Source organism: Chondrus crispus, genomic scaffold (assembly GCF_000350225.1).
Source record: "Chondrus crispus Stackhouse genomic scaffold, scaffold_85, whole genome shotgun sequence".
Lineage (NCBI taxonomy): Eukaryota > Rhodophyta > Florideophyceae > Gigartinales > Gigartinaceae > Chondrus > Chondrus crispus.
The window spans coordinates 251998-265930 of record NW_005178764.1 but is presented as its reverse complement, the minus strand read 5'-3'; the positions used below and the strand labels follow the sequence as shown (position 1 = coordinate 265930).

The 13933-nt window shown below is 50.0% G+C and overlaps 1 protein-coding gene across 1 annotated transcript; it reads left to right on the top strand.

Annotated features, from left to right (window-relative positions):
* Positions 1 to 6572: 6572 nt before the first annotated feature.
* On the top strand, positions 6573 to 6689 carry CHC_T00007800001 (hypothetical protein). The gene has a single exon (XM_005711524.1). It carries the CDS (start codon positions 6573 to 6575, stop codon positions 6687 to 6689), a length of 117 nt encoding a protein of 38 aa, XP_005711581.1.
* Positions 6690 to 13933: the final 7244 nt, after the last annotated feature.

Sequence of the window (13933 nt, the reverse complement as noted above, 5' to 3'; positions counted from 1 at the left end):
GAGTCGAGGTTTCGAGGCATAAAGTGTCAACCCAGACACCGAACGGGACTAACACTGCACTATACCCCCTACCCAAACCAAAACGTCCTCTCTCTCCGCACCATGGCGCAAGTCAATTCCCCTTCCCCTTCCTCCAAGAAAGCGTCTCCTTCTCCCTTTTGTACCCCCTCTCCGCGCTCTCCATCCACTCCCCTTGTCGGCAATTCCAGTGATGACAGTGCGACGGAAGCAACAGGAAGGCCAAACCTCGACGTCGCCCCACTTTCACCCCTGAAGATGATCTTATAATCGTCAGGGAGGTGAGTGCTATCAATGCACACGTCGCAAAGTATGGTGAGGTTCAGAGTAGCTTTGCACAGGCCGCCAAGCGAGCGAATCTCAACCCTAACCTATCAGCTAAGGTCACGTGCAAGCGCCTGCAAGACCGGTTCAAGAAGCTTATGGATGCGTTTGAGCGGAAGGACAACTCCGAGCAGCGCATGTCAGAGATTGACGGTGAGGTGGGTGAGCTGGATAAAATTCTAGGTGGGATGCTTGAAGCGCAGAAGGACATCAAGTAGGCGAAGGAGTGCACCAAAGTGGCGAAGGAGGAAAAGGAAGAGCGCAAGGAGCAGATTGGGCGGGCCTTGGTTGCTAAGGCCCTGGCAAGGAAGAGTACAACCGGAAGTGGAGATGAAAATGCGGATGGTGAGGATGTTCTTTGTGTGACGGGAAAGGGGAGGGGAAAACGCAGAAAGATCGATTTACAAGCAGGTGTGGGTCTCGTCAGCCTTGGCCAGTCTCTGAAGGAGGCTGACATGGCTCGCATTGACGTTGAGCGTGAACGCCTTGCGCTAGATCGCGAGCGCATGCAAATGGAGCGGATGGAGCGCGCAGAAGAGCGCGAGCAGAGGCGCGAGGACCGCGAGGCGCACGACAAACTCGAGATGGAAAAATTCTGCCTCATGATTGAGGCATTCGCCGGAAAGAAGTAGGTTTGCAGTAGCTGAATAAAGCTGGAAAGACTGAATACGGGAGTCTGTCGGCCATTCTCAGGCCTTTTTGAGCTTTAAATGTCACTGGAGGCCCTGCCGGGGGCCCTTGGGCTGCGTAACGGCGGCACACAGTGCGCCGTATATCAGAACAACGTTGTTGAAATTAAAGAAAAAAATCTCAATCGATTGTTCACAGCTTTCTACCTAGAGGAGTGTAGCATCCCGAGCACTCAAAACGGCGGCTTTTCGTCATTTTTTAAATTTGCTTGGATGTCCGATCTGCTGTGCTCGGTTGTGCTCGGTTGGGGTGCAGCAGTGTCCGCGCGCTTCAATCTCACTCCTCTTCTGTGTGCGTGGTTGTTTTCGTAAAGTCCCAGTGCACGACAGGTTGAGAGTGTCCCCGTCGCAATAGATAAAAAATGGTGATTGCTTGACAATTACAAGTACTTTTTCCTTTTAACATTGAGGTTTTTGTCCGATTTCCTGAGCACCCCCCTTTACTGTACGACATCTATCTTTATGCGGATAGGCTGCTCGGTCCCTCATCACCCCTTTGAGCAATCAGAACACTTGGCCCCACATTCCAGCAATGTTTCAATTAATAATCTCCACCTACGGGGGAAATTATAAAAGGTCATATGTTCAGACACGGCAACCACGGCAGTGGGTGTGGGAGCGGAGGGGACGGGGAAGGCGTCGATGGCGGAGGGCAGAAGGGCATAAGTGGCGGCGGCGAGGCAGCGAGATGCGTGGAGCTGGGAGTGCCCGCTGCGCGGCAAGTAGGGGGCGTGCGGTGGCGAAATGGGCGTCCGGGAGGGTGACGGCGGGCGGGGTGGAGGACAGCCACAAAAAGAGATAAAGCGTCATTTTGCCCTACGGTTTGATCATATTTTCGGCAGCCGGCCTCCCAATACTGAAGAAATCGTGAATTCGCCTCTCTATGAAAAGAACACCTTGTCGCCCCCACACTGGCAACATTTAGCTAAAGATAAAAGGAATCCTTGCATGTTGTTGACAACAAGCACATCAAGTCTTGAGAATCACTGTAAAGTCACTTTATAGTCTCAACAAGGGAGCTCCCAGGCCCGTAAAGGTAAAAAGGTTTTCCTACGAGAGGCGCATCAATGCTACTCACATCACAGACACGTGAGGTAGAAAAAGCGACCGTCAAATATCACATGACACATGACACTGATGCCTCAAAAGAGCTTGTAAAGGCATGCCAGTACAGTACAATATGCGCACGAAAAGGCAGTACCGTACAAATGTCTTGCAAGTGCAAATTGTTTCCTGGTACCCAAGGGTACCTTCAACACTACCGTGTATTGCACATCAACACAACTGGGACTCAGTGTCTTCGGAGCTACTAATCCCGTATTCTGCATGATAATATTGTCGAGGGTACAGTGCGCGAAACTGCAATAAATACACCCATCGACCACCACGTAAACAACATCCCCGATTGCCCTTTTAAAGCATCGCCCCCCGTACAGTACCAGGACATCAAGGAATAGACATTTGTAGAGCCCGACAGTTATACGTGGACACGGTTTTGGAGTTAGCTCCGCAAAGTCGCGCGAAACTGGCATACATACGCGAAATACCATAAAGCACAGTACCTTTAGGGCGCCAAAAGAGGACCGCAAAGCGCTATATAAGCCTCAAAACATCCCAACGTAAACTGCAACTGCTCCTTTACCATATCAATACAACTCAACTATCCAGAACAAAGAAGAAATGCCTCGGGGCCCCGCAATAACCGATCTTGAGCATGGCCAGATCTTGGCTCTCAACAAGGAATGCATTTCATTCAGGAGCATTGCGGAAGCTGTCAATCGCTCCGTAGGAGCCGTACAGAGTGTAATTAGGCTGGGGTTTAAACACAAACATCCTAAACACTGGAAAGGAAATCAGAAGATCTCAGAGACGCAGAAGAGGGCTATAATCAGGATGGCTTTAAAAGGAGAGGAAAGCGCGAGAGGTATTCAGGCTGAGCTCAAACTACCAATTGGGCACAGACGCGTTCAACAAATACTGAGCGCTGTGCCATATCTCAAGTATAGAAAAATGATCACGGCACCACAGATGACCCCTCAGCATAAAAAGAATAGGGTCAAGTGGTGCCGTAGATTCATAAGCAAGGGTGAAGAGTTTTGGAATACTGTGGTCTTTAGCGATGAGAAAAAGTTCAATGGTGATGGTCCTGATGGTTTTGCCTCGTACTGGCATGATCTCCGCACCAAAGAGCGAATTTTTTCTAAGCGACAGAATGGGGGATTTTCGGTTATGGTGTGGGGTGCCATTAGTTTATATGGTGTTTCTCCTATTGTTTTTATGGATGGAAGACAGGATTCTACTAAGTATGTTGAGGTTTTGCGCCACGGTTTCCTGCCATTTAGCTCAGAGGTATTTGGGGAAGGGCACGGTTGGGTGTTCCAGCAGGACAATGCCCCGATTCATACTTCAAATTTTACAAGAACTTGGCTCTCTGGCCATTCTATAAAGACTCTACCGTGGCCTCCTAAGTCCCCAGACATGAATATTATCGAAAATGTCTGGGGAGTCATGGCTAGAATGGTGTACGCAAGAGGCAGACATTATCAGAATGTTAGAGAGTTGAAGGATGCCATTGAAGAGGCTTGGTCTACAGTGGGGTCAGACCTTCTTTTGAAGCTGTACAAGAGCCTACCCCGTCGTATGCATGCTGTCATGGATGCGCGGGGTGGTGCAACAAAGTATTAAATGCTCCTTTATGTTTTGTGTCATATCATATTTCGCGTATTTATAACAATTGCGCTCGGGTTTTTAAAGATATCTCGACAGTGGTGCGCTGTATCTATATTCTTGATTGATATGCGTTATTATTGGCGCGTGTCAGACCCGCATTCGTGGCTGTTTGTGGATGGACTGGTCACGAATTGTCAGATTGATCCTTGTCGATGGGTGTATTTATTACAGTTTCGCGCACTGTACTTTTATGCGTACTGATCCAACGCAGGAAACTGACCCCATTCAAAAGTGCTAGCCTAGCCAAGCAATATCGAGCGCTGTCGAGGAATACCGGAAAAGAGGACTTCTTTCACAACTCCACTTCTCCAAGGGTCTTGGACACGACGCCTACATTGCATAACCAGAAACAGGGACGCGTTTATCGTGTATCGTTCTTCTTATGCAAAAAACAAACTTCGTTGACAAGCCTTCCTCCTTCCCTCCACATCATGTCCCTGGAATTCATACTGCCCTTTAGCACGCCAATTTGGAACGTGACCCGACTCATTGGTTTGGCTATTCTTGTCGATGTGCTCCTTGCTGTGGCGCTTCAAAAAGCTTCATCAAGGATTAATGGCTTCATGGCACGAAAAGGAAGACGGGTGGCACTGGGCCCGACGCGGGCTGGTAGGCTGACCCAACTACCCGGAATAGACCGAAACGCAACATGGATACGTCTATGCTTCTGGGGGGCAGCAGTGACCCTGCTTGGCCTAGCCATTATGGCAGAATTCGGTAGCTTCGAAAAGGGTGTAGAACTGGACACTGAGGTTGATCTGGGAAGCATATTCGAGGCTGCAAAGGGGAAAGTTCTATCTGTGAATTTACACGCTGAAGACGAAGATCCGAATAAAGGTGGTGGTATTAGGCTGTTTGGTCAAGTGTTTGAGGTGAATGGCTCGTCACTGAGAAATCCGTCTATAGATCACGAAGCGCCACTCATCGAATCGGGACACAAAAATTGTCCGCCAGGTGAAGGACGTCTCATTGGCGGTTTCCCGACAATGAGCTTTGTAGACCGCGTGCATGTCAAGGCCACGGAAACAGGAATAGAATTCGAGAGGAGGACGCCATCAGAAAGTTCTATGATTGAGAAAATAGTCGCGGCAGTACCCTTTAACTGGTCTCTCTGTGACAATGAAGAAATCAAACGACAATTAGGGCAATTGGAAACCCATACCGAGGTCCACAAATTCCTTTCTGTCCTTTCTGATATGGCACTTGGAGCAGGATGGAACTCTGCAGTAGGACTAAACAAGACGGGAAGAAAAGTAATAGGGGAAATTCCCGTACGGATTGGGAGCGACCATAATGGTGGCTTGCGCCCAGGTAGATTCGTTCTTCGGGGCTGGGGAGATATTCAACACTTGATCTTTCGTTCGCTTGCCGGTTCCGAACATGTTTGGGTGGAATTAGAACCGGACCTCCTACGCCTAGCTCCTCAGGGAGCTGGACTGCAGATGGAGCGGTTGCCGGTTCGGCAGAGCAGAGTAGAAAACACGCAAATGGCATTTGATTTGCGTTTTGAAGACTTGCAGTTCAAGAGTGTGGAATGGCATGGTAGCGTGTCAGTCAGTGCCGGACCCATTTCTGAACTCGTGCATGTGTACACCACTGATCGGGGAGAATGCGCCATGGGTCACGTCGTGTGTTCGTGTCGACTGACTTATGAGAACGAAACATATCAAATCATCCAAGGATGGGCATTCAAAGTTCAAGAAACTGAATTTCTTATGCGTCAGAGGGTAAACTTGACACGATTTGCTCGCGAATTTTTGGAAGAAGCAAAAGACACGATGGTCTACATGTCTCTCTACAGGACTTTACCGGTTAGGAGCCTACGAGCTAGTGGATCGCGGCCTCAAATTTTCTCATTGGATGCTGCTGAAGAAACATCAAGTGCCAAGAGTTTCCCAGTGCTCCCCCTAGACAGAAGCCTGTCTCCGAAGATCGGGATGGGATACGGCGTGCGGAAGACAGCACGAGCGGCGATAAATGTGTGGTTCATTACCTCTGCCGCCGGCTACGCCATGCTTTTGATGTTTTTCCTTTTGGTTTGCCTCTTTCTTAGAAACGAACTAGACATCGACGTCGTCACTTCGTTGGTGCGCACACAGAACGAGCTCCTCCAAGCGCCCATAGATTGTAAGTTGGCAAGCCGACGCCCTCTGGATATCGGAATATTTCAGCCGGAATGGTCGAACGGGGAGCTCCACCTAGGAACACTTGGAGAAAATGACAAGCCTGTCCAAGCACCTGACTTAAGCTTGGTTCACTCGATGCCACGCTTAAGGAGGGGGCAATCTAAGTCTGTTTATACCGTCTAGTTCCGCCATCTTCATCTCAATGCGTCTTGTAAATGTATGTGATTGCTGCACATGGTGTGGTAAGTATGGCGGTTCCCCTTGCATCGAAGATACGAAAACGTGCCCCGTGGCAGCACAAGCGCAACAACGGCTGGCCATTCAGCACCGCATTAGATCACTGTTCAACTTTCGTGTTTTGGACAACACCGGACTTGAACAACTGACCACTACTTATTTCATGAGAGCGGGGAAGGCGCTACTGCAGCAAGCAGTATTATGGTCAGACCATAAGAGCATCCCCACCGGTAGAATCAAATACCCAAACAACCAAAATTTGATGATTTGATGTCGATTGAAATCCCCACCGGTGCAACCAAATCATCAAATTTTTGGTGTCGATCTAAAAATCGGAACCAAATATCAAGAATTTGGTTCGGATAGTCTCTGTTTGATTACCCTTGACAATCCAGTTGTGCACGTTCTATTGGTCGACCGAAACGGCTTCCCACCAAAAAGTGCATCGATGCGGTATTTGCCTCGAGATTACCAGTGTCTCCCGCCGATCCAGAATGCTCACTACGGCGTGCATGCTCTTCCCCCTTCCATCCCTCCAGAACGTCGACGGCCCCGCCATCCCTGAGCGCGTCCTTCCCCGCCCGGCTCTTACACAACAACAACACTTACTCGACCAACCAGGCGCGAATCTCCGCCATCTCCTCCAGTCCCACCTCCTTTGACCTTCCCAAGCACATTGCGACCGCCGCCGTACCCCCACGAACACATCATGGCACTCGTCCGCCATCGCGCAGTTCCGCACCCAGCTCGCCTCCGCCAGCCTCTTCTCTGCCTCCCCCGCCTCCAGCAATCTCAGCAACCTCGTCAACAGCTGTCTCTCCGCCTGCCTTCCCTCGACCAACAGGACGTCCCTCCCCTCCTGGCTCGCGCACGCATTCGACAGCCGCAGCACATTCGGAATACTCGGTACCCTCTCCACGAGCACGAGTAGCGTGCCCCTCTCCCGAGACCCGTCCGCGCCCTCCGCTTCGTCCACGCCCGGCGCGAAGCGCGTCAGGTTGGACAGCAGCGCCGCGTGCAGCGCGACGACGTCCGCGTCCAGGACCACCTGCGCTGCGAGCCGCACCGCGTCCGCGTGCGTCAGAGCCGCCGGCTCCTCGTCCTCCGACAGGTTCACAAGCGCAGACAGTGCTAGAGCAGTGCGATTCGCTGCTCAGCAGCAGCAGCAGCCGCAGGAGAACGTCGCTCGCGGCTGTCGAGCCAATCATCCGCCGCAGCACCGCTGCCGCCGGCGCGTATGTTCTCTCCGGGATCGCGCTGCTCGCGGTCGCGTGGGAGCGCGTGCTGTCCGTGAGCAGGGAGGACAGCGCCGGCAGTCTGTCTTTGTCCACGGTGGAGGTGAGAGGGAAGGAGTGCAGACAGAGTGGCGAGGGAGAAGGTCGCGGGATTGGTTTCGAGTGAGCGTACGACTACGACTGAGGGTGCGATACGAGGGTGAGTACGAGTGTGAGTACAAGGATGCGATGGTGAGTACGAGGGGAATGCACTTCATTTGTGTCGCTGCACACGAGGGTCTGGGCTGACAGCGCGATCTCAGTCCAAGCTGAGACGAGGGAAGACGTTGTCAGGTAGCGGAAGCGGTGGTGATTGTAGAGACGCGTGGGGGATCGAGGCTCTACGCTTCGGCGCAGGTAAAAGTAAAGTGACGATGGTCAGTCTTTACTTAGTTCCCTCTTGCCCTCGCTCGATCGAGAGAGGTGGTAGTCGCAGGTATATAATCGGACGGCGGCGCTCGTGGCTGAAAGCCACGAGCCGAAAGGCGAAAATAGAGTGGTGTCCGGTACTGTACAGGTACTGTATAGATACTGTACAGAGTGGCCGGCTCCACTCCATCGACACTCCCCCCTTTCGCTGCATCTCGTCCGATAAATGCGACTCCTTAGCGCTTTGAGTCTCAAAAGGAGTCAAGATGAGTACCCATGTTCACTTCTGCAATGACGGAACCGGTTTCAAGTGCACTGCAAATTTCAGATGAGAAAAAAATTACCTGAACGGTCGTTAAAATATCAGTATAAATGCAGACCAGAATTCGATGCGCAAATATTTTCTCATCAACCTGCCTTGTTCTTTCCACTCGACAGCCTGATGACCCAACTTGGATTCTCATGCTTAAGCTCCAGTTAGCTTTTAAATCATCCTTCGGGGTGACGGCTCTGTGTCGAGGTGGTGTGAAAGCTTGCCTTAACTAGTCCCGCCTGATAAGTTCACGAGGGTTTTATACCTGGAGGGGCACTCTCTGGCATTAAAAGCTGATCACCCGAGCTCACAATGCACATTAGTGCGTGATGCAAGTTACACAGAGTCGGGCATCTGAGAAATTCCAATGGCGAGGGTGTCTGAGATGGTCTCTCTGACAATCCATTGTTCCGGTTTGATCTCTAATGTAGATTTAGTTAGCACTTTCAATAAACTGCTTTGTTTCATTCTTTTTGTGAGACCATCTGCAATATTATCTCCAGACCGCACGAAGCCAATATCATCAATCTCGAACTTGCGGTATCCTTCTCGTGCGCAAGCAATATCGAGCATTAGTCTCTTTTCCGATGTGCGGCTTCCTTTGCTGATGATGTCGAAGAGGCTCTTGCTGTCTGTGAGCAACTGTACAGCAACCTTTTTCCTTCCAAGGAGCTTCTCCAATTCTTTCGTCAGTGTATACGATGCATCGAACAAATCGCTAAATGCAATTAGCTCGGCTGCGAGTACCGATCTTGTAACACGTCTAGCCTTGTAGGACTTGTACATGATTGGTACGACATTCGAGGACGCATCGGCGAGAAAAACAATATATCCGAGCTGTGACGTGTGGTCACGATTAGAGGCAAAAGATGCATCAGAGTATCCTACTACTTTGATTATGTTCTTTTGCAAGTTTGGGAACCTGATCCTCACAGTTTGATCTGTAGAGTACTTGATTACCCGGTTTGTATTCTTGACAATTGTTTGACGTTCTTCCATAAAATGTTCTCTCGTAATCTGCGTGAGTTGCGATATTTTGAATATGCAATCCGGTCGAGTATGCGAAAGCCACATTAGCTTCATTCGAACAGACGCAAATGCGGAGAAATGACAGTCGTCCGGGAGCAGTCGAAGCTGTCTGGCGTATTCTACTTGGTCAAGTTGCAGTGTATTTGCTTGATCTTTCGATATCAGGAAACCAGTAAACCGAAAAGGTATATTCTGATCCTTGGCCATTTCGAATCGCTTCCCAGTGAGGGCGCAGAGTTTATGGAACTCGAGGGTTCCAGTTCGTAGCATATCGTCCACATAGTTCGCAGAAAGTCCTTCAAGATGTCCCTGGGTAATGCGACTGTAGCATCCGAGGTCAGTGCGGAGCGTCTCCATGCCGAGATCCTGTCGGTGGTGTGCATCTAGGGTGTCATGCCACATGTCTCCTGATTCCCCAAGGCCATACAGGCCTCGTAGGAGAAGCAGTGCCTCATTGTTTGACAACTCAAATTCAGGGGCGGCATTACGAATGTATATTTTGCAAGCGAGGGGCTTTGAAGATTGTAGATACGCTTGTGTTACGTCGGAGGACCAAACCTTGAAGCCGTAGATCGCGGCCAATGCTATAACGAGACGTACGGTAGAGGGTTGTGCAGATTGCGACGAGTGCACGAGAAGCTTTTTGAGCTTATCCCTGTGTCCACCGGCAACGTAACGTGCTTTCCATTTCACCTTATCATCAACTGTGGACTTAATTGATAACACGAAACGCGCGGATAGGACGTTGGCATTGGGAGGAATTTCTTCTTTGAGGATGACTTTGAATGTGCCTCTTCTCATGAGCTGATGTATTTCCGAGCGCTTGGCATTAGACATTTGCGGGCTGAGGCACCGTGGGTCTCCTCTTCTCAAGACTTCTGTCAAGAGCGTGTGGTGACTATATCGAGAAGACAAAGAGTGTCCAAGATGTTGGAATAGGACACGGGATGCGTCATCAGGACTCAGGTAAGGTTTCACCATGCCTTGACTGAACGGACGAGCCGCTCCTATTTTGCTGTCTTGGAGGAAGACTTGTTTCTTTTCTCGGTCAAGAGCCAAAATTGGAAACGGCCCGATCCACTCTCCAATGCGGTTCTCGACTAACTTCTCACGCCATAGTAGCACGTGCTGTCCAACTTCGAAAACGTAGTTCGTAGCTCTTGGAACTCGATGCCGGAGAGCGCGTTGTACCCGTAGCTTAGCCATTTCTTGTTCCATCTGCTTACGTGCAGTAGTGGCAACTCTAGCACGACTTTCAAGAGATGCGCGTGGGTCTGCCACTTCTGACAGAGTCTTCGTTGATGGATATTCGCCAAAGACGAGCGCGGATGGGACGATGCCTTCGGGTCCGAGGGTGTCATTCATTGCTTTCACAGCCATTGAGAGGAGCGTTGACGCGGAAATAGTCGGGTGGTCAATTCTTAGTTTCCGAAATGTAGATCGGAGAGGCTGGTGGTACCGCTCTCCAATACCGAGACTGGAGTGTGCTCGAATACCTGTGCGCTGAACTTCGACCTTGCTCGACGCTCCGATGCTGGCGAAGAGTTCTCCAAAAGCAGATCCCTGATCAACTAGAATCTTGTGCGGTAGGCCGGTGTACACAGTCGCCCAGCACTCAAGGATGGTGGCCCAAAGTGTTTTGGTTGACACGTCCGGTACAAATTTGGCGGCACTGAAGTGCGTTCCTTCGTCAACAAGATGGAGCACCGGTCGGTTGTTGAGATACATGATGTCGATTATGAGTCTGTCGTTGAATTTTACGTTCTCAGAACCGAACGATACTTTGAAGCGGGTTGGGGCGGCTTGTATTCGCTGGCATGGATCGCAACGGCGTGTCAGATCTTTGAGAGTGTCCAAAGTGGAGGCGTCCAAGTCTTCTGGTCTTGTCTTCTTCAGTAGTTTGTGGAGTTTGTCAGCGGATGGGTGACAAAACTGCTGATGCAACTTTCGGAGTTGTGTTTGAGAAAAATAGCAAGAGGTCGCAAGGGACATTGGGGCGTAGATGTGTTGTGCATATCGTTGAAGGGGAACGCTCCACAGCGTGTCGGTGAGCGCGGAAACGTGTTGTGTTCGCGATTGCAAAACAATGCACTTGTGCAGTTCATTAGTCATGGTGTTCGGCGTTAGGGACTGCTGGTCCATGACGTCAAGGCCCATGAGTGCGGGAACGTCAGCTGTCACAACATCCAGTGAGATGTAGATAGGAGGTATACCTGAGGGCGTGGCCAGAGGTAAATCGACTAGCCCGAGTGACTGGAAGACTGCATCGGCGAATTTAAATTTCTTTAGAGACTTGCGTAGGTGCGGGGACTTCAGTTTGTTTTTCGCAAAGATACGCCTCAGTTCGGGTAGGCCGATGACAGAGGTCGGTGCACCCGTATCAATGCAAAAACCTGGGTTTGCCACTTGCGGTGATGTCAGGGATGATACGAAGACCTGAGAGACAACGCAGTACGTGTCTGTAGGTTTGCGGCGTTTTACGGCTGTGCAATGGCCAATGCGAGATGAATTGTGGCGACGATGACTGGGAGGATGTCCTCGTCGCCTCAATGAAAATACTGTTCTTCAGAGAATTGATGGAGGTCTCCGGAGAGCGTGTTCACTGCTTGATTGGATTCCAGTTCGCGCAGAAGGTGCACGTCGGACTCATTGAGCATGAGCTTTTTACTCTCGTCTTCAGATTCGCTCACGTGCGCGGAATGATCTGCATCATCGTCGGCAGTGTGTCGTGAGTGATGCGTTTCTTCAGCCGTAGCGGTCGTGGTTTTCCAATCCAGAATTTCTTGCAGATCGGCAGCAATTTCTTGTACGACATGCACAGCTGGAACGCCACTGCGAATACGGCTTTGGATTCTTGACATCACATTTCCAGTGCGGCAATTGCGGCGAAGATGATCATCAGCTCCGCAGTTACTGCAGCGTAAAATTTTGTTGTCCCTGCCGATCGGGTTTTTCTTGGGATGAAAAGATCTTCCAAAGGAACGGTTGAAATCACGGCGAGGTGGCTCGCGTCCATATCTTTGGTAATTGGTTGGTAGCAAAGTTGAAGTGTCATGCTTGGACTCTTCTTCATGCAACTGAATACCTTCTTGCAAAGCCGTGACAAAGATGTGAAACGTAAATTTCAGGGTTGTGATCTGGCTTATTGCGCGGGATGCCCAAGGGTGTCCCACGACTGCTGCTCTGAGGAACCTTGTCTTGTTAGAATCATGTCGAAATTGTTTCGGGCATTGCGGGGCCAAGGAGTTAATATGATCAACTAGCGACGTCAGGCCGTGGGAAGTCGTTGTAATCTCTTTTTCAGACATGAACTTCTCGATTCTTAGTTTTTCCAATTCAGACTGCACAGCGAGTTGGCGCGCATCCGAGTCATACTCTTGTCTCATCAATTCGCAAAGTGTGTCATAGTTCATATTGTGGTCTGCGTTTTGGAAAAAATGAGTCCGAGCTGGACCGGAAAACGCATTTATGAAAAAGGGTGCCTTTTGTACCGGTGACAACTGCTGTTGCATCGCACAAATGTTGTAGTCCCTTATCGTGAAGTCGATAGATTCCGATATTTTTCCAGAGAATTTGCTGTCACGAAAGTACTGATGCACCCCTGTTGCCTTTTTCGGGTCGTCATAGGTTACGTGTTGGGCGATCTGAGGCTCTTCTTGTGAAAAAGGAGGCCTGATATTCTCTCGGTTTGGTAAAGTAGTACGGCTGAATTTTTTAGACGTTTCTTGCGGATCATCCAGCCTAGGAGGCGTATTGTTGGTCTGAAATTCGGGAGAGCTGATATTGATAGTATCCGCTTTGTAGTTCTCTGCTTCTTTTTCAACCGGGACGTGTTTGGCGATATTCGTCAGAATTGTGATGTCATTATGACAGCGATATGCCACCAAAATGTCATGGAGTGACTCAATAGGCAGCTTCAAGGCATTACCAAGCCAAATATGGTTCATCAGTGTCTTGTCAGCTCGAACGGTTGGGTCAAAATTTTTCATCATCTCGTTCGGAACGGTCAACACCTCATAAAATTCAGAAACTTGTCGAAGAACCATCACAGGGAAGCGAGGTTCGCTGAAGTATTTTGTCGAAAAAAAAGAGCCGTTCGTGGGAACCAAAGAAGTAATATGTTCAGATATGATTTCTTTTTCCTCTTCTTCGTCAGGGGGATAGCATTCCAAAACAGATTTGGCAGCTTCGATAAGCTGCTTGCCGATGTCGGATTTCGATGAAAAGGTGGTACATCGACGTATTAGCTTTTCGTGTTGAGCCTTCCTTTTTTCGGCATGTTCGAGACTTGGTTCGACGGGGCGTTTGGAGCTCTGCGATCTAGTCGTCATTTTCCAGAATCGTGTAACAGCAAATCCGGATTGTCGCTGCACACGAGGGTCTGGGCTGACAGCGCGATCTCAGTCCAAGCTGAGACGAGGGAAGACGTTGTCAGGTAGCGGAAGCGGTGGTGATTGTAGAGACGCGTGGGGGATCGAGGCTCTACGCTTCGGCGCAGGTAAAAGTAAAGTGACGATGGTCAGTCTTTACTTAGTTCCCTCTTGCCCTCGCTAGATCGAGAGAGGTGGTAGTCGCAGGTATATAATCGGACGGCGGCGCTCGTGGCTGAAAGCCACGAGCCGAAAGGCGAAAATAGAGTGGTGTCCGGTACTGTACAGGTACTGTATAGATACTGTACAGAGTGGCCGGCTCCACTCCATCGACAGGTATAATACGCCTGTGATGCAAAGCTTCAACACCCAGTTGCAAATTGCAACAAAGCACGTATCTACAGCAGTATGAAGCCTCCAGGTACCTCAACGTTCCAATATCTACCTCCTATTT